The following is a 21,229-nucleotide window of genomic DNA, read 5'->3' as shown; positions in this document are numbered from 1 at the left end:
CGTTCAAATGGCCACGATCTCCGGTATCGCAAAACGACAAGTGCACCCTTCTGCGCAAGACTCACTGGCTGGTATTGTCTTGACCATGTCCTCGATCGATCAAGCTTCTGGAGCACCCTCCAATAGCTGTTCGCGTTGGCACGGGAAACACGGTTCGCTTTGTACGACAGCATAGAAGAAACAACGCGAAGGCGCTGTCGGCGGATAAGTGACCTCGATATGGTGGATGTTGTAGGATTTGCTCAGCTAGGAATGGAGATTACTCGTCCCAACGAAATTGTATTTGGGATGGAACTCGGACTGCCTTTCAGGACAACGCATGGTGAAAATTGAAGGAGAAAAAAGGTTCTGTGGAGGCGCTCCTAGCATATAATATGCGACCATCACTATTAAGGAACACTGGTGCGCCGATCCTCTTTCACCCTCTCCCACGTACTGATTGTCTACTAAGAAGGCCGGCGTCACATTTCGAGTCTGGGCGCCAAAGACGTTGGCGCGTGTGAATGGCCTACTTACGTACGGATGTACATTATGCACGGGTAGCCGCTTTACGTGGAATCTTGAGATATACTGCAATACGGCGGTCTAGATGATCATTCCTGCCCCAGGAAAAAGAGGTATTTGCGCAAGGACCGGCTATCACAACGGAGAATGGGCTTTACCAATGGAGCCCAGCGAGTGAGCTCCTCGCCGTTCCCCCCAGATGAGCTTGAACCCGCATGGGGACGAGACGCGCGTTCTCCAAGACTATTTGGCATTTGGGGCCGCCTTGTGCCTTGGCTCATGTCATCAACATGTAGTTGAGCAGCCTCTCACTGCTTTAGGTTTATAATGTATGCGCCAAGAGCAACGATTCCTAACCCAGCTACCCTCCACATCATTTGCTGGCATTGCTGCCGGCCATGAGTCGATCCGGAGACGGCAATCCTTGCTAGCCTTGGGCTAGAGCTGCATGTATCCACTATATAAGCAACACGATTTCGATCCGATAGTAATAGTAGCACATTGAACGGGGAATCAGCACTCGATGCTTGATGCACTTTCTCCTCTTTTGAATACTGCTCTGGTCAGGGGGAGAGGGAGATGCAAGTGCCACTGACTCTACAAGCGGACGAGAAAGATCAAGCTATCCCAAGGGCAGAAGCACACCTCGAGAGTGCGCGCTGTCTCTAACCATGTGACTTCAAAAACTATGAATGTGTAATTCAGTCCTACCCCACGCTTCATGCGGACTAATCTACCTTAAACTTAAAGGCTACCTCGAGTAGCCAAGTAGGCATCATTGCAGTGACATGATTCAGGTAGGAATTAAGCTTAATCTGGACCCTCAGTGTGCAGGCTGCCAGCCTCTCATGGCGAGCCTTCTACCCCGTCAGTGCCTCACGGCATCTCCAACATCCGAGTTCGACGTGCGCTAGTCAGCCTTGACTCTTGAGTTTCCGCCCGATTGAGACTAGGTCATGTCCAAGACGATGATCGATTGCTGTTCTTGTCCCCAAGGCTTCTTCAGTCGCCGTGGGACGTTCACATTATTCAGTAGCTTGGCGCAAAGCAAGCGTTCCTCCGTTGACGGTGTAGCATCACGGGAGGAATGAAGAAAATTGCCACAGCTTCAATGTTCTGTCGTCGATAGTTATCATGTTCTACCCGTGGCTTCATGTATCAGCCGGGGCAGATGAGATGATATCTCTCTTCGTGAGCTTACTTCGGTCGACAAGCCCGAGCTTGTTGATGTCAATCCTGGGGGCAGTGCTACACTAGTTAGGATTCTATGAATCAACACGAGGTAAGGCGTCATGCCCGGGCCAATCTATTGCCTCATTCGCTCGATGCGAAGCCAAGGACGGTCGGGGTCTTGAGGCTTGCATAGCTTGTGATCTAGTTTCTGAATTAGGGCCTTGGCTGCTTATGTGGTTTCTCACGATATCCCAAACTTACAGCATGCCAATTGATCTGTTGATCGGGGGAATGGAGACTAGAACGACCTTGGACTGAGCTCAGGATGTATATAAGGCGCTGGTTCTCCGGTACGGACATCGAACATCATTCCATCGCTTCAACCACCGCCAGTCTAGCAATCTCCCATCCTCCACACGAAACCTTTCAAACCCTTCGTCAAGATGAAGTCTGTTGCAGCTCTTGCCCTCGTCGCCCTTGCCGGGGCCTCACCCATGGCCCGCGATGCCAACGGCATCGCTACCCGCGGCGACCACAAGATGGCAGGCCCCTTTACCTTCACATCCACCTTCAACGTGATCGCCAGCCCGAACCAGGTCGTCAACTCGGATAACGAATATACCGGTGGTCTCGAGGGCTGCACGGGTCAGTTCAACTTTGGCATCAACTCGCACGAGAATGTCATCTGCTACAACATCACCATCGACGGATTCCAGGGAGACTATGAATCACCCGCTGATACTGCCACCCACATCCACGAGGCGATGGTTGGAATGTCGGGTCCTCCTCGGTACGTCGATTCTTCTTCACTCTATGCCAGTTGATGTATTAATCGTCGAACAGCATTGCCTTCCCTAACCCGGTCGATATCGGCGAGGGTCGTCGCAACAGCATTGGCTGCATCCGGGGACCCTTCACCACAGGTGTGCTCGCTGACGGCACGGACACTGGTGAGGGCTTCCACGTCTCGCAAATCGAGGAGAACCCGGCTGCCTTCTTCTCCGACACCCACTCCAGCCTTGCTGTGCCCGGTGCTACGCGCGGCCAACTTGGTGGTCCCGAGTGCAAGTAAGGCTTGACATTTGAGCCAGGAGAGTTTGTTGCTGGAAATGCCGCAATGCCGCTCTTGAGAGTAACATAGCGAAGGGATGTTTTCGCACCAATATTAGCATAATACACGCTTAATGCCCTGTACACTTCATGGAACTCGTCTCGGCGCGCAAGGTGCATGTTTCCATCATTGATCGGTTGCTGCCATGAATGTACAAAGTTGGTGGGAGAAGCATGGGGCAAGTAAAGTTGCTGAACCTTTTGAGGGAACGAGTCCCAGGCAAGCGCTGCGGACAAGTCCAAAGACGTTCGACCCGATCAAAGACGTTCAGTTGATTATCTGCCACACCTATGGCCCGGCCTTCTTCTTCTTCGCCTTTGCCTTCTTCTTGCTGCGGTCCCTGGGCTTCAAAGCCGCCATTCCCGCTTTGCAAATGTCCGCATACCGCACGTAGAACCCATCGAGGTCGTCCGGTTTCACCACTGTGGAAATTCTGACCTTGTCCCCTCTTTCACGGGCTGATTTTCCATTGGAAGCGCGAATGAGAATGGGCACGGGTTCACTCAGATTCAAGTCGGGGAACTCTTCATCTGGTGAAGGTAGGGTTGCATCCTCGGAGTGAGTGACTGTCCAAGCGTTAGCTTCGGATATTGACACTGTAGACGCTTCGAAATCCACTGACGTCGCTTCTGTGTCAAATAAATTGCGCCATGGTCGCTGCCTTTGCGGTGACTGAAGAGTTTCTCGAGCTGGTCAAAGAACTAGCGCTTGGTGAGCGAGGGGCGAGAAGAGATGGAGCTGTGTGCGCGTGGTACCTCAGTCTGGCTCAGATGACTCTTGCTCGACGGCATTGCGCTGCAGGTTGGAGCTCACTCAGGTTGTCTCGAAGGTCGTGGGGACCCAGATCGGTGTGATGCTGGTGGGTGAGTGAGTCGCGATGTGAAGTAACTGATGGCCGATGAATGAGTGAAGTTGAAGAGCATGTGCGATATGCCCCCGCCACCGAAGGTGGACCAAAAGGCGCGAAAAGTAGCTGGTCAGCGGAAGCCCTCCAAGTGACAGCAAAGCGTCGAGGTTATTCAGTCCAGTGTGGCATTTCTGACCCACACAGCCTTCCTTGGCATCAAAAAGTTCATCCACGTTCGCATCAAATTTCGTTCCTTCACTTCTCAGCCAAAACAAAATATCATGCCAAAAAGTGTCGCAGAACTGCAGGGCCAGCTCTTCAAGAGCCTTGGCGTAGGAGATGACCGCGCCGGAAACAAGGCTGGTCGTGGCCAGTCTTCCAACCGAAAGGATCAGCGCAAGGCACAGAGAATTCAGAAGAAGACCAACCGGTACTCCAGAGTCGCTCCGACGAAGTCTCACGTCACCAATAATCAGAAAAAGAATGGACCCACGCCCAGATCTCGCCAGCAAAGAGTAGCGGCGGACAGCGAAGAGTCGCTTGGAGAAGACGATGATGAGGACATTGATGACATTGCTGATCCTTTCGAGGAAAGTGATGAATTCGCGAAGGATGATACGGCAAGCAAGCGTGGCAACAAGATGTCTTCGGCGATGAAGGAGAAGCTCGCCAAGGACGACGCTGAAATCGATGAATTTGAGCGAAAGCTTGGCATCAAGAAGGGTCGCAAGTCTTTACCACAGTCGTTCAAGGAGGACGGCCTGGAGGAGCTCATGGCAGACTTGGCAGGTGGTTCCGATGGGGACGATGCTGAAGTCGGCGTGAACGGAGACGAGGACAGCAGCAAGAGGAAACGCGAATTCGACGACTGGCTTGCTGCGAAGCGGCGGAAAACAGCACCGAAAGCTGTACATAAGGGGGGAAGGGAAGAGGATGAACGGGACTCAGAGGACGAGCTCAACGGACACGATGACCTCACTGATCTTGACGATGAGGAGGGCTCTGATATGTTCGACGAAGAGGACGAAGACCAATTCGATGAAGAGGGTTCATTTGGTGGATTTGGGTCAAGCGAAGATGAAGCACCGGCTGCTGCTCAACGACCACGCGAAAATCCGTACGTCGCCCCAACACAGGGCAATGTGGTAGCAAAGTACGTGCCGCCATCTTTACGCAAGACGGGGAACACACACGACGAGAAGAGAGAGCGACTACGCAAACAGGCCCAGGGCTTGATCAACCGCCTGACTGATGCGAACATCATCTCCATCGTGAAAGGCGTGGATGATTTGTATGGCAACAATGCACGAGGAGAGGTCACCGAGGTCTTGACAGACCTTATTCTGGCCCAGGTTTGCAAGCCCGAGGCGCTGCCCGACCAATTCTTTGTCCTCACGGGTGGATTCTGCGCGGCTGTGTACAAGATCATCGGCTCCAGCTTCGGATCCCACCTGGTGAGGCGAGTGGTCCAGGACTTTGGGCAGGAATACGACCGAGCAAGCGCTGTGCAGGGCGAGGATGCCGCGATCCCCAAGGAGCCGTCGAACCTGATCACCTTTCTCTCGCAGCTCTACGTGTTCGAGGTCGTGCGCTGCAAGATCATCTTCGACTACATGGAGCGACTTTTGCTGGACTTGAACGAGATCAACGTAGAGTTGCTGCTACGCATCTGCCGCAATGGTGGCCGGTTGCTGCGCAGAGACGACCCCCAGGCACTAAAGCGTGTGGCGGATATCCTGGGAAAGTCGGTGGCAAAGGCTGAGACGGGCAGTGTCACCGTGCGGACCAAATTCATGGTGGAAACCATCAACGATCTGAAGAACAAGAAATCCAAGGGCAAGGGGCTGGATTCGAGCATTGTCTCGGAGCAGGTCATCAGCATGAAGAAGCATCTGGGTGAATTGAAATCCCAGTCCCGACGTTTGGACGGACTGACCCCGATGGGTATGGATCTTGAGGATGTCATCAGCGCCGACACCAAGGGCAAGTGGTGGCTCGTCGGTGCCAGCGTACCTCCAAAGGAGATTGACTCTAACAAATCCGAGACCAAATCCAAGAAGGGACAGAAGCATGTGTCAGAGGACTACGACGCCAATGAAGATGAGGAGGATATGGATTTCGTGCTTCCTGATTACCCCAAGAAAGCGCGATCTCAGGGGCTGGGATCACCAGCTCAAATCGCCATCTTCACGGCGCTGATGACCGCCATGGACTGCCAAACGGGGTACCAGCATTACGTGAATCTCGGCCTCAAAAGGGAAGAGAAACGAGAGGTTGCCCGGGTTCTTGTGCAGTGCGTCGGGAGCGAAGCGGAGTACAACGCATACTATGCAGGGATAGGCGAGCTCTGCTGCCGCGACACAAAGCTTCGATTTGCTTTCCAGGCACGACTCTGGCAGATCTTCCGCGCCATGGGAGAGTCACTGTTCGGAGAGGAGGCCGAGGACATGGACACGGCTGACAGCGCACGATTCCAGGATGAGCCGCGCGTACAGAAAGTGGCCCAGTTCTACGCCTCGCTGATTGCGAGCGGCTCCCTCAGCCTTGCGATTTTGAAACCGCTCAACATGGCTGAGATGGAGCCCTGGACATCATTCTTTGTCGAGTGCCTGATCATCAGCCTGCTCCAGGAGTGCAAGTCCAAGAGGGCGGAGAGGGAGGATATCAAGGTGGAGAAGGCATTCGGCGCGGCGAGAGAGTTGCCTCAACTCGCCGCAGGACTAGAATGGTTCATGAGGAAGAAGCTACGCAAGACCAAGGCTCTGAGCTCCAAGAGTCTGCTCAAGTTGGACCAGGTGAAGGGAAAGGCTATGGCAGCCGTGCAAAGCCGAGGGGTACTGGAGGAATAAATGAGCTTTGGAAAAGCTTGAATCGCACACGCTTGGACAGAAGAACCCCTGACCTGGGCAGTTATAGATTTCTAAAGGCCAACGCAATCACAGATATCCATCTTGAGTTGATCATGATGATGTTCAGAATCTTGAGGCAGTTCGGTTCATCTCCGTGGACGAGTTCCCTTCGATCTACCGCAGCTCCTCTATCGGCTGTAGGTACGATATGCTGTATTCCATGACAAAGCTGTCACATACGACCATACCCAGTGGAAAATACGGGATCCCGTCCGCTCTCCCATAGTCAAGCCGCTGAGGGGCTGATTAGTAGTTGGGTCGGTGACGACCAGCGAATACCGGCTGTTGTATGTTCTCTTTTTGGTTTTTGACTTGGTGGTCGAGAGCTCCGACGTCTGTAGTGACTACTTAAGACTACTTAAAGCGCTCCTTACTTATATATACTCGCTACTTAAACTGTTTTTAAGATCCTTAAAAATATAAATAATATTTTTATAAAAAGGTATTTACTTCTCCTGTGTATATTTGCCTAATGTTTATATAATAGGCGCTAGTAGTGATTAGAAATGTGCGTTGGAAAAACCTAGCGGTTGTGCTTGTATAAACTCCCCGATCAGAAACAGAGCTACATATATTATAATACAACAACATGCTTTGCCTACGGGCACCCTGCACTAGGTTGAACAAGAAGTTAGCGCACCGTCTGGCCGACGTGTTTTTTGTAGTTGGTGAGGTCCATGGCTCGACTCCGTACGGCGGGGAAGGGGGGTGGAGTTTTTTTTTCCCGTCCCTTTCATCTTCCTTCTTATTGTATGTTAGACGTAGATCAGTCACTGATTAAAAATTTATAATTCTTTGCGTCTCATACTCCCTTGCTACAATCAAGTGACAGATCAACGCGAAGGGTGCCCGTGGGCTGGCGATGTGTTCGAGACAGGGCAGCGGCAAAGGCCGCATTGACGCGGGATTAAACGGGTGAAGAGTGTCGCGGTCATCCAGAGTGGTGGCGAAATGGGCGAATGAGAACGGGCCATGCTGCCGGCTAAGAAAATTTGGCCTGGCTTCTTAGGGGAGCAGCGCTGTGTCGCCAGGCTGCGCCTCCAATTGGCCGGAATCTTGCCGGGCTGGCAACTTGGAGCTCTGGAATCATCGACTGTACGCCAACATCTCAAGATTTCCAATCCTCCAATCCCAACCTCTATCTTAAATATCTTTGTCCATTCTCTTTCGGCATCGCAGGCTGCCGGAAACACCACCAAGACACATCACAATGCTTGCCAGTCGTCTTATCCCCCGGCACACCGTTCGTCCGGTCGTTGCGCGGTCAACGTGAGTAGTAGGCCCTGTACCCTTTTTTTGCCTCGACAGCAAAACCGCTCCCTCAGCGCGACTGTCTGGCATTACTGGCAGCCGATCGGAGACTAATCAGGCCGCAGACTTCCCACAGTCCTCGCCCCGAACTCGACATCAAGATGGAGTCGCGGCTACGCCTCATCGTCTGGTGCGTAATTTCCCTCGACCGATCACCGTCCGCCGGCGCGCGATTACTGACCCAATATACAGAGGAGAAGGACCTGGTCATCATCGGTGGCGGTGTTGCCGGCTATGTCGCTGCCATCAAGGCTGGCCAAGAGGGCCTGAGCGTCGCCTGTATCGAGAAGCGCGGCACCCTCGGCGGAACCTGCCTGAACGTGGGCTGCATCCCTTCGAAATCGCTCCTCAACAACTCCCACCTGTACCACACGATCCTCCACGACACCAAGAACCGCGGTATCGAAGTCGGCGATGTGAAGCTGAACCTGGCCAACTTGATGAAGGCAAAGGACTCGTCGGTCACTGGCCTGACCAAGGGTGTCGAGTTCCTGCTCAAGAAGAACGGCGCCGAGTACATCAAGGGCGCTGGCTCCTTTGTCAACGAGAACGAGGTCAAGGTGGCTTTGAACGATGGCGGCGAAACCACCGTCAAGGGCAAGAACTTCCTCATCGCCACCGGCTCCGAGGCTACTCCCTTCCCCGGCCTCGAGATTGACGAGAAGCGCGTTATCACAAGCACTGGCGCCATCGCGCTGGAGAAGGTTCCCGAGACCATGGTTGTCATCGGCGGTGGCATCATCGGTCTTGAGATGGCCTCCGTGTGGTCGCGACTGGGCGCCAAGGTCACCGTTGTCGAGTTCCTGGGCCAGATCGGCGGCCCCGGCATGGACACCGAGATTGCCAAGGCCACCCAGAAGCTCCTCAAGAAGCAGGGTCTCGAGTTCAAGCTAAACACAAAAGTTCTGAGCGGCGACACCTCGGGCGACAAGGTCAAGCTGAATGTGGATGCCACAAAGGGTGGCAAGGAGGAGACACTGGAGGCTGAGGTTGTCCTCACTGCCATTGGCCGCCGTCCTTACACCGCCGGCCTCGGCCTGGAGAACATCGGCCTTGAGCTTGACGAGCGCGGCCGTGTCATCATCGATTCCGAGTACCGCACCAAGATCCCCCACATCCGCTGTGTCGGCGACGCCACATTCGGTCCCATGCTGGCCCACAAGGCAGAGGAAGAGGCTGTTGCCGTTGTGGAATACATCAAGAAGGGCTACGGCCACGTCAACTATGGCTGCATTCCCTCTGTCATGTACACCTACCCCGAAGTCGCCTGGGTCGGCCAGTCCGAGCAGGACCTCAAGAACCAGAAAATCCCTTACAATGTCGGCACCTTCCCCTTCAGCGCCAACTCCAGGGCGAAGACCAACCTCGACACCGATGGCATGGTCAAGATGCTGGCTGACCCCGAGACCGACCGTCTTCTGGGCATCCACATCGTTGGGCCCAACGCAGGCGAGATGATTGCCGAGGGTACGCTCGCCATGGAGTACGGCGCCTCTAGCGAGGACATTGCGCGCACGTGCCACGCCCATCCTACCCTGGCGGAGGCCTTCAAGGAGGCTGCCATGGCCACACACTCCAAGGCCATCCACTTCTAAATACACCGTCAAACGAGGATGTGAGCTTACCAACCTGCAACGCCGACGCGCGGCATCTTATCTGGAGGAAACAAGAGCTGCAGCTCATTTCTGCATTGGCGAAGAAGAAAGATAGACAACAGGCGGTGCACGTAATGTGCAGGTAGGCGCATAAAGGGCGTCAATGTGCGTGCTGGTTAGTCCCAACACAGGGGGCGCGCGATTTGAGATGGGATGGAGATTATCTTACCCTTAATGTACCTTTGTATATTTAAGTAGTAATGCTGGTTGAGCATAGTGGAATGCAAATGACTTCGTCAGGGCGAAGGCGTCAAACGGTTGATGACATGCCATCTGCGGCCGTATCCTCCGATAAGATCTTGGATGGATATGATCCAGGAACGTGGAAGCCAAAGTTAATACCCCTGAAGCCCAGCACGTTTACAGGGTGCCTCAGGGCTGGAACATTCTTAGTGCGAACGGGTACCTCACTAAGTTAATCTGGCGGGGGAACGTAGGGGCGAATCCCCAAATGTTGGCTTCAACGTGCTCCAAGATGTTTGGACTTGGGCATGCTCAATTAAGCGACACAAGTCTCTTGTACCGATGTGTCCATTTCTAAGCTCCCTAGACCTAGGAAGCTGCTTTGTTCAACTGGGCTGGTCTAACTAGGTTGTCTTACACGGCTGTTATGCAGGCGGGATGGTGGTGGACCCCCTGATTGCGCCACCTCGAACCACGTTCTTTAACCACTGCTTGCCCGAGGTCCTCAATGGCATGGTTCCTATTTCTTGCAACAACCTCCCACTGTTCCCCCAGACGCAAGCCAGAGGGAGCTCGCAATTCAGTGAACGAGCTCGGCAGCCAGCCCGACTCGAGACAGTCCCTCAGACATCGCTGCGTACTGAACCACACCGCGTCTCTATCGACCGACCGACCCCACGGCGAACGGGAAGATGGCGACCGCTACATCCAAGGTGTACCCGCTCATGTCCCGAGATGAGGTTGAGGGCATGATAGCAGCTGGACGCAAACTCATTATCATCGGCCAACATGTCCTGAAGGTGGATGCCTGGTTGCCGTACCATCCCGCAGGTGATCTGGCCATCCTTCACATGGTGGGACGAGATGCGACAGATGAGACTACAGTGTACGTCCCGTGTGTGAGCACCCTGCGGCCAATTCGTTGTACTGACACATGCAGTCTCCATTCCCAAGCAGCGATCGATCAGATGCAGCGATATCGAATTGGTCGAATCGAAGGCCGTTGGAAGAACTTCGTGCCTCCTATCCAGGGTGGCAAGTTCCGAACCAAGGACGAAATAGATCAGTCCGCGGAAGACACAGACAGCAGCGGGCCGGAAGTCGATGGTTGCAGCTCTGAGAATTCGCGGTCACCGTCTCCCATCTTCGATACTGTCGAAACAGTGGAAGGCCTGCACAAAAGGAAAGGAGTGCACGTGAAAGCGGAACACGCAGCCCAACCGGAGGTTGACGTTGATGGCCTGACCTTTCTCGACACACTAACGAGGGAGCAAATCACCCTCGATCTCGACAAGTACCCGTCTCAGGATGATGCGACCCAGAGCGAGATCATTGCCAAATATCGACAGCTCCACCAGCGGGTGCGTGACGCAGGATTGTACCAGTGCAACTACTGGGCCTACGCACGTGAAGGTACTCGCTACCTGTTACTTTTCACCGCGTCTATGCTGTTCCTACGACACGGCTGGTACATATGCTCGGCTCTGGCACTTGGGTTCACGTGGCACCAGCTTGTCTTTACGGCCCACGACGCTGGACACATGGGCATCACACATCATTACCACGTCGACTCGGTGATTGGGATCATCATTGCAGACTTCATTGGCGGCCTCTCAATGGGATGGTGGAAACGAAGCCACAATGTACATCACATTGTCACCAACTCGCCGGAACATGATCCGGATATTGAGCATTTGCCGCTTTTCGCCATCAGCCATCGTTTCTTTGGGAGTCTCACCTCGACATACTACAACCGGGTGATGGAGTACGATGCATTCGCCAAAGTCCTCATCAAGATTCAAGCGTACCTGTACTATCCCATACTGAGTCTGGCGCGATTCAACCTGACTTTCTTGTCCTTGGACTACCTCCTGGCCGGGCGTGGACCGACAAAGGGGCAAGCTGCATGGCACAGGTGGCTGGAGCTGGTCGGGCAGGTCTTCTTCTGGACTTGGTACGGTTACCTGCTCATCTACAAGACACTGCCAAACAACTGGACCCGGCTAGCTTACGTCTTGGTCAGCAACATGGCTGCCTCGCCCGTTCACGTACAAATCGTGCAGTCCCATTTCGCTATGAGCACGGCTGATCTCGGGCCACAAGAATCATTCCCGCAGAAGATGCTACGGACCACCATGGACGTAGACTGTCCTCCCTGGCTCGACTTCCTCCACGGCGGGCTGCAGTTCCAGGTCATCCACCATCTGTTTCCCCGTATACCACGACACAACCTGCGTCAAACTCAAAGCATGGTGCAGGAATTCTGCAATGACGTTGGCATTCCTTACGCTCTGTATGGATTTGCTGATTGCAACAAGCAGGTCATTGGCACGCTAGCTGAAGTGTCGAGGCAGGCTGCCATTCTCGCAAAGTGTCAGAAGTCTATGATTGAGAGTGGAGATCCTTTCGGACATGGTCACTGAGCCTTAGCGAGCAGGACAGTCTGGTATTGGACTCGGATAGTTGCTGATAATGAATGAATTGAACCGAGCCTGTTTTGTTCCCATCAGCCCGCATGAAGCCAGTGCAATCATTTATGCGTGTCGTTTCCGTGATGTGCAAATCAAACAGGCCTCGAGCCACTATATGTACTAGCCCCTTGCGTTTCTACCACTTGATCAAGACAAGAAATTGTAGAACTCAAAGCTGATGAATGGGGTTTACTCCTGGACATGGGTAAACTTCAACTCCCGGGCAAGGCACGAGATAAGTGGAGACGACAGTCGGCTTCGACCAGTAACGGGATTCCGTATCGACAGCGACCTTGACGTCCGTCGCAGGCCATTGACGTAGCTCGCCCGATCAACGCTCTTCAACCTTCCCTCATCACATGTCTCGTACGCAGATTCAATTGCGTGCCAGCACTGTAAACGCTCGTGACTATTGAGACTTGCCTTACGCAACATTCTCGGTTGAGTTTCCAAGCAGCAGAGGGCCGGCTACCACTATGCGCCAGTGAGAGAGATCGCCATGGACCCTAACATCCAGCGCGCGCTGAATGACAAGCTCTACGATAAACGCAAAGTCGGGGCCCTCGAGTATGTCGTCTCGGGGAACTAGGATATGTGGCTTGTTGGGGCTTCTTACTGATCTTTGTCAGGTTGGAAAGGATCATTCGAGAACACAGCAGTGCTGGAGATCACCAACGGGTGTCTGATATCCTTGATCAGCTCTGTAACGATTATGCATATGCTGTCCATCAGCCCCATGCACGCAATGGTGGACTCATAGGACTTGCGGCCGCGGCCATTGCATTGGGACAGGTATGGATGCTGTGCCGACTCTATGTTGAGATGGCATCGCTCACCTGACCTAGGAACTGCCCCGATACTTGGCCAAGATCGTGCCGCCAGTGTTGGCTTGCTTTACCGACCAGGATGCCCGGGTTCGCTATTATGCGTGCGAGGCCATGTACAACATCGCAAAGGTTGCCAAGGGGGAGATTCTCGTGTACTTCAACAGCATATTTGACCAGCTCTGCAAGGTAAAGGTCCCCTCCCTACCGCAGTGCGTCTTGACTGATCGAGCGTTCTTCTAGCTTGGTGCAGATTCCGAGCTGTCGGTGAAGAATGGCGCTGAACTTCTGGACCGTCTCGTCAAGGATATTGTGTCCGAATCGGCAGCATCGTACGTGTCTGTTCTGGAATCATCATCCGATTTCAACGGCGATGACAAGTCGGACTTTGACGACCCGAGCTCTCAGTTCCCGACAGCTTTTTCCCTCCCGAGGTTCATCCCGCTGTTAAGAGAGCGCATTTGGGTCATCAACCCATTCACACGGAATTTCCTGGTCGGATGGCTCACGTTGCTGGACTCGATCCCAGATCTGGAGCTTGTGACGTATCTTCCTGACTTCTTGAGTGGACTGCTCAGGTTCTTGGGCGACCCGAATGCAGACGTACGAACATCAACGCAAACTTGCCTCGATAAATTTTTAAACGAGATCAAGCGCATTTCCCGGGTCAAGAAGGGCATCTCAGATACCAAGAGAATGCGCGAGGGCGGGAAGAGGAAGCGCCAGGACTCCGCGGACAGCGAGATACCTCGCGTTGATTTGGAGGAAGGCGATGAAATTCACTCTGACATTGGAGATGAGGACGACCAGGATGACTTGGACGAGGACTGGATCCCCGGACAAGACGTGGAAATCAACTACAAGGAGATTCTGGAAATCCTGACATCGTCGCTGGACTCGCCTCTTGGTGCGTCATTCCGTGTTCTGCCAGACGACTTTTGCTGACTTGTTGCAGAGGAGGATTGCTTGTTGGAGTCTCTCCGATGGATTGTAGACTTCCTGGACATCTGTCCAGAGGAGGTCCTACCCTTCACACCAAAGATCCTCGCCCACATGCTTCCTGCTATGGCAAGTCCGAATGAGATTATTCACCAAGCTGCAACAAGAGTTAATGGCGCCTTGATGGATTATGTGGTGTCTCTAGCCGATGAGCCGACATTCAACAATCAACCGGCAGTGTCACAAGGGCAGGTACAAGCGCAGTCTACCTCCAGGCTGCTACTGTCGGGTGAGAAGGCTGAAGGAGGCAACAGCAATCGGGCTTCTCTCACAAGTTCAAGGGACCTGGAAGTGCCTGGTCCTGCCCCGGTTCCTCAACAGGGTCGCTCAATGTCAACGCCCACGGGGATCAACACCTCGCAACAGCAGACCGACTTGGACTATGGGGCGGCCGTGGGCTCGCTCACCCTGCTCTTCCTCAACGACCACGAAGCTACGCGGGTAGCTGCCATGACATGGCTCATTATGCTTCATCGCAAAGCGCCTGCCAAGGTACTCTCCAATGGGGACGGGATCTTCTCAGCCTTGTTGAAAACGTTGTCCGATCCGTCAGATGCAGTCGTTACCAAGGACTTGCAGCTCATGTCTCAAATCTCACGGACCAGTGAGGACTCCCACTTCGCGTCCTTCATGATGAATCTACTACAGCTGTTCGCTACGGACCGAAAGCTCCTGGAAGCCCGTGGAAACCTGGTGATTCGACAACTCTCCATTAACCTGGGTCCGGACAGGATTTACAGGACCATGGCCGAGATCTTGGAGCGGGAAGACGATATGGAGTTTGCAAGCATCATGGTGCAGAATCTGAACAACAACCTCATCACAGCCCCTCAGCTGTCAGACATGCGGAAGCGGCTGCGCAACTTGGATAGCAAGGTATGTCCTGAGTGTGGTGGTCTCTTCCTTGTGCGCCTATTCTGACACTTTTCTTAGGATGGCCAGACACTCTTTGTGCATCTTTTCAGGGCATGGTGCTATAACGCCGTTGCTACATTCTCGCTCTGCCTTCTTGCGCAGGCCTACGAACAGGCATATCACCTGCTCCAGATTTTGTAAGTCCAATACCGAAACAGAGGGATCCTCAATTGCTCACACCAACCAGTGGGGAGCTCGACATGACTGTCAACCTCCTCATTCAAGTCGACAAGCTAGTGCAGCTGATCGAATCCCCGGTATTTACCTGTAAGTCATGTGATACACACATTGCGCACAGCCAAGCTCATTGTCAATTCTAGACCTTCGACTACAACTGCTCGAGCCTGAAAAATACCCCTATCTGTACAAATGCATGTATGGAATCCTCATGCTACTACCGCAATCATCGGCCTTTGCTGCCCTCAAAAACCGCCTGAATAGCGTCAGCTCTATTGGGTATTTGCACGTAGCGCCGAAGAGGTGAGATTACCAGGGATACAGCAAGGTCACGCTAGGGACATCTATACTGACTAGCACCTAGCACGGCATCGACATCAAATGCCTCGAGTTATGACCGGCCAAACAGGCTCAAGGGTCGTGAAGAGAGTGGCATTCGCTGGGTCGAGCTGCTCGACAAGTTCCGCAACGTGCAAGAGCGAGCTCGAAGAGCATCCAGCTTGATGAATGAAAGCGACGGAATGCTGATGGGCGTCAGCGATCTCCGTATAGGAGATGGGCCTGCTGACCACAAGGGCAAAGATGCACGGCCTGTGCCTGTCGACGCGCCACCGCTGCCTCCCAAGGACCCAACGCCGGCTCCCCCGGCTCCGGCACCAGTCAAGAAGTCCGGGCTGGGAAGACAGTTCGGGAGGCTAGGCGGCGCGGTCGCGGGTAAGAATAGGCGTAATTGATAGTTGAATTAGACAGTCAAAGACGTGTATTAGCTGGCCCTTTATGCCATTGATACCCGAGTACCACATGAAGCTTGTGCTGCCATTGGCGATTGTTGATAATTGATGCAATGTCATCGAGGCCTGCGCTTCACCGGACTCTCACGCTCCACAAGGCCTTCGAACATCTCGTCTCGATGGGCATTGGCCGCATGCAGCTCATTCCGCAGAGCTTCTAGGTCTGAGCGAGCAGTGTCAGGGTCGGTGGACAGCCCCTCGAACTTGGCGATTTGCGTGTCGAGCAGTCTCTTTCTTGCGAGCAGTTCCATATAAGCCTGCTCTTCCTCAGCAACGACATCGATGCTGGGCCCACGAGTCGCTACAGACGAAGCAAGCGCTGCGGCACGCTCCTCCATGTCGGGTAGCTGGGCGGACATGATCTTGGCTTTTCGTTGCAGCTCAATGTTTTGCTTGGCCAAACCAGGCGCAGGCTGATACTCGTCTCTTTCCAGGACATCAAGGAAGTCCCGTATTTGTTGACCGCTCTGCTCAATATGGCGCTGCAAGGTTTGGACACGCAGTTTCATCTGCCCCATGGCGAAAGTGGTTTGCTGCAAATGGACCATATTTTGGCCGAGGTCCCTGGGTTCCGGGGCTGCGATGCCCGCTTGCACAGCCATCTGGGCTAGTGATTCGAGTGCGACCTGGCCCTCGCGAGGAAGCTCGTCCTCCATGGCGTCGAGGAGGGCTTCTCGAAAACATCCTGCCTCTTGACTCCCTCTGGCGAGCTCGAGCTGGGCCAGTGCCTCGCTCTCTGCACGCGCTACCAGCTGGCGCTCCTCGTCGGCCGCTTCATTGAAGGAGGCCAAGGCTAACAAAGCTCTGAGAGTGTCCTTGTTTCGCTCGAACTGAGGGACGGCGCGCCCACCAAGCTTGGAAGATAGCCAGGAATCGACATAGAACCAATCCCGTGCATTGGATGCCGCGACTCTGGCAACTGATGGGGAGAAGATTGCAGTGTCTTCAGAGAGATGGCGGTGATGATGTGCCATCGCTCCGTCTGACCAGCAGTCCGTGGGTAGTACCGTACCCAGGGCAAGGCAACGTCAGACAAGGCAGGCTAGGAATCGAATGGATGCGATCCGAAGGTGCTCCCTGTCTGACGGAGTGGCTAGTTAAGTCAGCGGGATGGGTGAAAGACCGGCTGAAGAAAGGGGCGTGTCAGGTTGAGCCTTGAGGATGGACCCCTGTCGTCGGGGTGTCTCTCTGGTACAGGGTGACCAGGACACAGGTCACCTTTGCCAAATCCGGGCGGTGCCTCCGGTCGCTGAAAGGACAGCAAAGCCAAATCCGTTGAGACCCAACTTAGCCTTTTCCAACAGCCTGGCCTCTATTCCTCATCCATGCAGTACATTTCACATAATCCCACCTGGACTTCGCTCTAGTTCGTGGCAGCGACTCTCGCTCAATTCTTTGTCTTACTTTCCTAGCCGTTGTCGCCGGCGACACTGCGAACGCACGCACGCCGTCACTTGGTGAACTCCGGTGCGCCCCACGTCAACACTTGAACAGTTGTCTCCCACTTGCATATTCGGCCTTTGGCATTCCATTGCGCCGGTTCATCACCATGGTTCGTGGCCTTTGTACACTTGCCGTGGCTGCTAGCCTTCTGGCTACCGGCGCTGCCTTTGTCCAGCCCGATATCCCGGGTGATATGCCTGTATCGGCACTCCTCACTACCGCGCAGAGCCGTCTGAGCAGTGGCCAAACGAACGAAGCCTTGACCTACTACGACGCTGCGATCGCCCGCGACCCTTCCAACTACCTCACCTTCTTCAAGCGCGGTGCGACATACCTGTCCTTAGGCAAGACGAACCAGGCGACCGACGATTTCAACAAAGTGCTCTCGCTTCAGCCCGGTTTCGAGGGCGCGCACACACAGCTTGCGAAGATCAAGGCCAAGTCGGCCGACTGGGCAGGCGCGCGGGCCGAGTACGCTGCTGCCAACAAAGCCGCAGACTCTCCGGATGTTCTCGAGCTGCAAGAGGCCGAAAACGCCGCACAGTTGGCTGAGGCGGCCCTCGCCGCTTCTCAGTGGGATGACTGTGCGACACATGCCAGCAATGCGATATTGGTCGCGGGACGTGCACCGCACCTGCGTGAAGTGCGGGCAAAGTGCCGGTTCGAGCGAGGAGATCTGGATGAAGCTATGCAGGACTTGAGACACCTGCTAAACATGCGGCCGGGCGACACGGAGCCACACATCGTCATCTCCGCAACGTCATTCTATGCGCTCGGTGAGATGGACAAGGGCATGGAACAGATCAGGAAATGTTTGCATTCTGATCCCGAGTCCAAGGTGTGCAAAAAGATCTTCAACTCCGAGAAGGCTATCAGCAAGAAGTTCAAGAAGGTCACCGGGCAATTGGAGAGAGGACAGACCACGACCGCAGGCCGAAGCTTGGTTGGGACAGCAGATGAATCCGGGCTGCTTACCGATGTCAAAGTGCAGCTAGAAGAGCTGAGAAAGGATGGCAGCATTCGGTCCGCTACCAAATCTATCCTGTACGAGAAGGTTGCTGAAATGACTTGTCAGGCCTACTCAGAGGTAAGCCTACATAGTCTGCATGTGCTTGTATGGCGGTGTCACTAACGTCGCATCAAGTCCAACCACAAAGATGTCTCTAAATACTGCGATGAGGTCCTTGAGTTGAACCCAGATTCCTTCTGGGGTTTGTTACACCGAGGCAAAGCGCAGATGAAGAAAGAGGACTACGAAGCATCAGTGCGTACTCTTCAGGATGCGCTCGACAAACACCCCCAGATGCGGGACAAGATCCAGCCGGTACTTCAAAAGGCCACCGTCGCTCTGAAGCGGAGCAAGACGAAGGACTACTACAAAGTCCTCGAGGTGCCACACGACGCGGACGAGCGACAGATCAAGTCCGCATATCGCAAGGCTTCCAAGAAGTACCACCCGGACAAGGCTGTCAAGCAGGGCGTGACCAAGGAAGAGGCCGAGAAGAAGATGACGTCGATCAATGAAGCATACGAGGTTCTCAGCAACCCCGAGTTGAGGGCACGGTTTGATGCTGGTGATGATCCGAATTCACACGAGTCCGGCTCAGGTCGTAACCCATTCGAAGGCTCGCCTTTCAACTTCGGAGGTGGCGGATTCGGCCCAGGAGGTGGGCAACGAAAGACAAGCTTCAAGTTTAACACAGGGGGGGCGGGCAAGCAGGGCGGCGGGAATCCCTTTGGTCAGTTTCAATTTGACGGTCAGCAGTTTGGCTTTTGAACATAGCGGTTTTGCGAAATAATACAACCTGGACAGTACTACCATGCATATTGGTCAATCTGCCGAAGCAGAGAAATAAAGGCAACGTTGAAACAAGTCTAGATTTTGCAGCTCAATGAACTCCAGATACCGTTACATTCCCAGACTGTCCGTCAGCCGATGATTCATGTTATGATCGCAACCGCATTGCGACGGGTGTATATACAATGATATCCAGGTTCAAGTCCGGCCCGGCGCGTGATGATGCGTCAACGGGCCTTCGGACCTCGCTAGAAAGGAGCTCGATCGTTTGCATGTCGTCCTCCACGATGTCTTGCTCTGCGATCGGCCAACACATTCTTTGTCGATGATGTACATTACGAGCTCGTGCTATTAAGCTTGATGAAGTAGGCCCTACACAGGAGTCAGTGAGCACGAGAGGGCAGGTGTAGGGTCGCGACTTACTTGCAAAACTCATAAGCTGACCAGCAGATCGCCGTGCTGGGCATCGTTGTGATTATCCGAGGCTTCACACCCTTGAAGAAGCCCCTGAAGCCCTCGCGCTGGAGCAAGAGCCGGCAGCCGCCCATGAAGCCGTTGACGTTTCTCACCTGGGGATCCGAGGACGTTCCCCTGGTTTGTAGCATTGTCTTGATGACATCCATGGGCGTCGTGAGGCCAGCAGCGAAACCTCCAGCCACGGCGCCGGCGGCGCAATGTGTCAAAGGATCGTACTGTTTCGTGGGGTTCATCATAGTTGAGATGGACTCGTAGGCGAGAAATTGCAGGGCGGTGAAAGGGACCGTCATGGACAAGGTCGTGGGGTATGATACGTAGAAAGCGCCGAGGCCCTCATTCTTGTACACATATCTGGCGCAGTCGACCATGGACTTGTACATCTTCTTCGAGTTCTGGATCTGCATGCGCTGTTTGATCACTAGAGTTGCATGTCCTTAGCAGACCGTCTGTCAGGGCTAGTCGTATTCCAACTCACCATCGAATGGGTTCATGAACGCATCACTGGCAATCGTGGCCGCAGCACCGCTGGAAGCTATTCCGAAATCAGCTTTGGCATCTTCAGGGGGTGGGACGAGTGGATCCTACCAGCAGCAAGAGGATGGTGCACGCCGGCCTGGTTGCCGCCCATCGCATGCTTGACGGCCTCGTATGTCGCAAAGTAGACAGCGTGAGCAGGCCCAGCGCCTACGATGACGCTGGACATACCTCTCCAAAGACTGAAAAGACCTTCGCTAGATGCTATTTGGTAGGTACTGCGCATGACGCCAGTGTAGGCCGGTGTTGCGGTCGGGTTGAGGATCTGCATTCGCGTCTGGACCACCGAAAAGAAGCCGTCAGTTTTCGTGCGCAAGCTGTGGAAGCCTCGGGGGCACTGACCTTGACTGCATCAATGGGATACATAGCCGTGTGTTCCTACGCCTGTCAGATTCCAGTCCGATCGAGGTTGGCCGGTAGGCGATCGAGGTCGAGGCACGTACAGCGATGCCAGCGAACGCTCCTGCTGCCATGTTCTGCAGCAAGGAGAAGTTGGGTGGAAGAGCTTCATAACTAGAGTGAACATATGCGTCAGCTTGGACTTGCTGGGTGACGTGGTAAGACGGAGTGCTTCGCGACTTGGCGCGAGCGCAGCGACATCTTGCGGGCGACTCACTCATAGTCCTCCACAGGCTCGGCCGTAGGCTGGGCCATTGCGGCCACAGCGGGAGAAAAACCGCCGGAGTCTTTTGGTTCGATGGCAGCCAGCTTAGCTGACTGTTCAGGTTCGCGATTCGCGCAGGAGGAGCGGTGGTCGAGGCAGCTCAGAGCAAGCGTCGAAAAAGTGATGGCTCCGTGGACCGGCGAGCGTTTTTGGTGAGACGATGGGGCGACGGCGTGGAGACTCCAAAGATACAATGCGCGAGAGCGTTTCCCAATGTAATAGTGACGGCGCAAGGGGCAGAGTCGCGCGTTTCGAGTGTCGAGGGTGGAGAGAGACCGGCGGATGGAGTTCGTAGAAAATAGCACGGGCAAGGCAAGGCCAGTTTTTGGATCTGATAACGAAAGAGGCGGGAGAGCTGTAGTTGGAGGCGGCAGGGGTGCACCTCGGGAATTCCGTTCAGGCTAACGATTGGGACTCCGGAGCACGTCGGCAATTTCGCAAAA

General features: G+C 54.2%; 9 protein-coding genes across 9 annotated transcripts; 6 read left to right on the top strand and 3 right to left on the bottom strand.

Moving 5' to 3' along the window:
* Nucleotides 1–1,934: 1,934 nt before the first annotated feature.
* Nucleotides 1,935–2,749, top strand: F5Z01DRAFT_695521 (CHRD superfamily protein; the record flags this gene model as incomplete). Its single annotated transcript, XM_046266260.1, has 2 exons — nucleotides 1,935–2,467; nucleotides 2,521–2,749. Exons 1-2 carry the CDS (start codon nucleotides 2,121–2,123, stop codon nucleotides 2,747–2,749), a joined length of 576 nt encoding a protein of 191 aa, XP_046114073.1. The 5' UTR covers nucleotides 1,935–2,120.
* A 242-nt stretch (nucleotides 2,750–2,991) lies between these two features.
* On the bottom strand, nucleotides 2,992–3,748 carry F5Z01DRAFT_423004 (signal recognition particle, SRP9/SRP14 subunit). Its single transcript, XM_046259629.1, has 3 exons — nucleotides 3,544–3,748; nucleotides 3,411–3,489; nucleotides 2,992–3,354 (listed from the first exon to the last, which is right to left on the bottom strand). Exons 1-3 carry the CDS (start codon nucleotides 3,577–3,579, stop codon nucleotides 3,077–3,079), a joined length of 393 nt encoding a protein of 130 aa, XP_046114072.1. The 5' UTR covers nucleotides 3,580–3,748; the 3' UTR covers nucleotides 2,992–3,076.
* Nucleotides 3,749–3,877: 129 nt separating this feature from the next.
* On the top strand, nucleotides 3,878–6,784 carry F5Z01DRAFT_667091 (uncharacterized protein). Its single transcript, XM_046264265.1, has one exon. The coding sequence runs from the start codon at nucleotides 3,917–3,919 to the stop codon at nucleotides 6,482–6,484; it is 2,568 nt and encodes an 855-aa protein (XP_046114071.1). The 5' UTR covers nucleotides 3,878–3,916; the 3' UTR covers nucleotides 6,485–6,784.
* Nucleotides 6,785–7,754: 970 nt separating this feature from the next.
* Nucleotides 7,755–9,450, top strand: F5Z01DRAFT_684105 (dihydrolipoyl dehydrogenase precursor; the record flags this gene model as incomplete). Its single annotated transcript, XM_046265906.1, has 3 exons — nucleotides 7,755–7,813; nucleotides 7,921–7,985; nucleotides 8,048–9,450. The coding sequence occupies 3 exons, from the start codon at nucleotides 7,755–7,757 to the stop codon at nucleotides 9,448–9,450; spliced, it is 1,527 nt and encodes a 508-aa protein (XP_046114070.1).
* Nucleotides 9,451–10,157: 707 nt separating this feature from the next.
* F5Z01DRAFT_422423 (fatty acid desaturase-domain-containing protein) lies at nucleotides 10,158–12,350 on the top strand. Its single transcript, XM_046259626.1, has 2 exons — nucleotides 10,158–10,579; nucleotides 10,634–12,350. Exons 1-2 carry the CDS (start codon nucleotides 10,386–10,388, stop codon nucleotides 12,114–12,116), a joined length of 1,677 nt encoding a protein of 558 aa, XP_046114069.1. The 5' UTR covers nucleotides 10,158–10,385; the 3' UTR covers nucleotides 12,117–12,350.
* Nucleotides 12,351–12,663: 313 nt separating this feature from the next.
* F5Z01DRAFT_630224 (vacuolar protein 14 C-terminal Fig4p binding-domain-containing protein) lies at nucleotides 12,664–15,813 on the top strand (the record flags this gene model as incomplete). Its single annotated transcript, XM_046261710.1, has 9 exons — nucleotides 12,664–12,731; nucleotides 12,794–12,956; nucleotides 13,010–13,177; nucleotides 13,232–13,895; nucleotides 13,944–14,863; nucleotides 14,921–15,039; nucleotides 15,090–15,169; nucleotides 15,223–15,382; nucleotides 15,444–15,813. The coding sequence occupies 9 exons, from the start codon at nucleotides 12,664–12,666 to the stop codon at nucleotides 15,811–15,813; spliced, it is 2,712 nt and encodes a 903-aa protein (XP_046114068.1).
* Nucleotides 15,814–15,926: 113 nt separating this feature from the next.
* F5Z01DRAFT_678053 (uncharacterized protein) lies at nucleotides 15,927–16,844 on the bottom strand (the record flags this gene model as incomplete). The annotated part of the gene is made up of 1 exon (XM_046265418.1): nucleotides 15,927–16,844. One exon carries the CDS (start codon nucleotides 16,842–16,844, stop codon nucleotides 15,927–15,929), a length of 918 nt encoding a protein of 305 aa, XP_046114067.1.
* A 308-nt stretch (nucleotides 16,845–17,152) lies between these two features.
* F5Z01DRAFT_422490 (uncharacterized protein) lies at nucleotides 17,153–19,491 on the top strand. The gene is made up of 3 exons (XM_046259627.1): nucleotides 17,153–17,236; nucleotides 17,283–18,400; nucleotides 18,458–19,491. The coding sequence occupies exons 2-3, from the start codon at nucleotides 17,420–17,422 to the stop codon at nucleotides 19,088–19,090; spliced, it is 1,614 nt and encodes a 537-aa protein (XP_046114066.1). The 5' UTR covers nucleotides 17,153–17,236; nucleotides 17,283–17,419; the 3' UTR covers nucleotides 19,091–19,491.
* On the bottom strand, nucleotides 19,447–20,776 carry F5Z01DRAFT_684100 (mitoferrin-1; the record flags this gene model as incomplete). Its single annotated transcript, XM_046265905.1, has 7 exons — nucleotides 19,447–19,483; nucleotides 19,535–20,006; nucleotides 20,064–20,120; nucleotides 20,174–20,399; nucleotides 20,465–20,500; nucleotides 20,566–20,635; nucleotides 20,739–20,776. The coding sequence occupies 7 exons, from the start codon at nucleotides 20,774–20,776 to the stop codon at nucleotides 19,447–19,449; spliced, it is 936 nt and encodes a 311-aa protein (XP_046114065.1).
* Nucleotides 20,777–21,229: the final 453 nt, after the last annotated feature.

The sequence above is a fragment of the Emericellopsis atlantica genome (genome assembly GCF_019669845.1).
Source record: "Emericellopsis atlantica unplaced genomic scaffold F5Z01scaffold_41, whole genome shotgun sequence".
Lineage (NCBI taxonomy): Eukaryota > Fungi > Ascomycota > Sordariomycetes > Hypocreales > Bionectriaceae > Emericellopsis > Emericellopsis atlantica.
This window is presented reverse-complemented; position numbering and strand designations above follow the sequence as displayed.

Excerpts from the sequence above, each read along its gene's own strand:
- F5Z01DRAFT_422423 (XM_046259626.1), top strand. The coding sequence starts at position 10,386 with ATGGCGACCGCTACATCCAAGGTGTACCCGCTCATGTCCCGAGATGAG. Across the intron at positions 10,580-10,633 it reads GCGACAGATGAGACTACAGT|TCTCCATTCCCAAGCAGCGA; the intron begins GTACGTCCCGTG and ends TGACACATGCAG.
- F5Z01DRAFT_423004 (XM_046259629.1), bottom strand. The coding sequence starts at position 3,579 with ATGCCGTCGAGCAAGAGTCATCTGAGCCAGACTGAG. Across the intron at positions 3,490-3,543 it reads GTCATCTGAGCCAGACTGAG|TTCTTTGACCAGCTCGAGAA; the intron begins GTACCACGCGCA and ends ACCAAGCGCTAG. Across the intron at positions 3,355-3,410 it reads TTATTTGACACAGAAGCGAC|TCACTCACTCCGAGGATGCA; the intron begins GTCAGTGGATTT and ends ACGCTTGGACAG.
- F5Z01DRAFT_422490 (XM_046259627.1), top strand. The coding sequence starts at position 17,420 with ATGGTTCGTGGCCTTTGTACACTTGCCGTGGCTGCTAGCCTTCTGGCT. Across the intron at positions 18,401-18,457 it reads CTTGTCAGGCCTACTCAGAG|TCCAACCACAAAGATGTCTC; the intron begins GTAAGCCTACAT and ends CGTCGCATCAAG.
- F5Z01DRAFT_667091 (XM_046264265.1), top strand. The coding sequence starts at position 3,917 with ATGCCAAAAAGTGTCGCAGAACTGCAGGGCCAGCTCTTCAAGAGCCTT.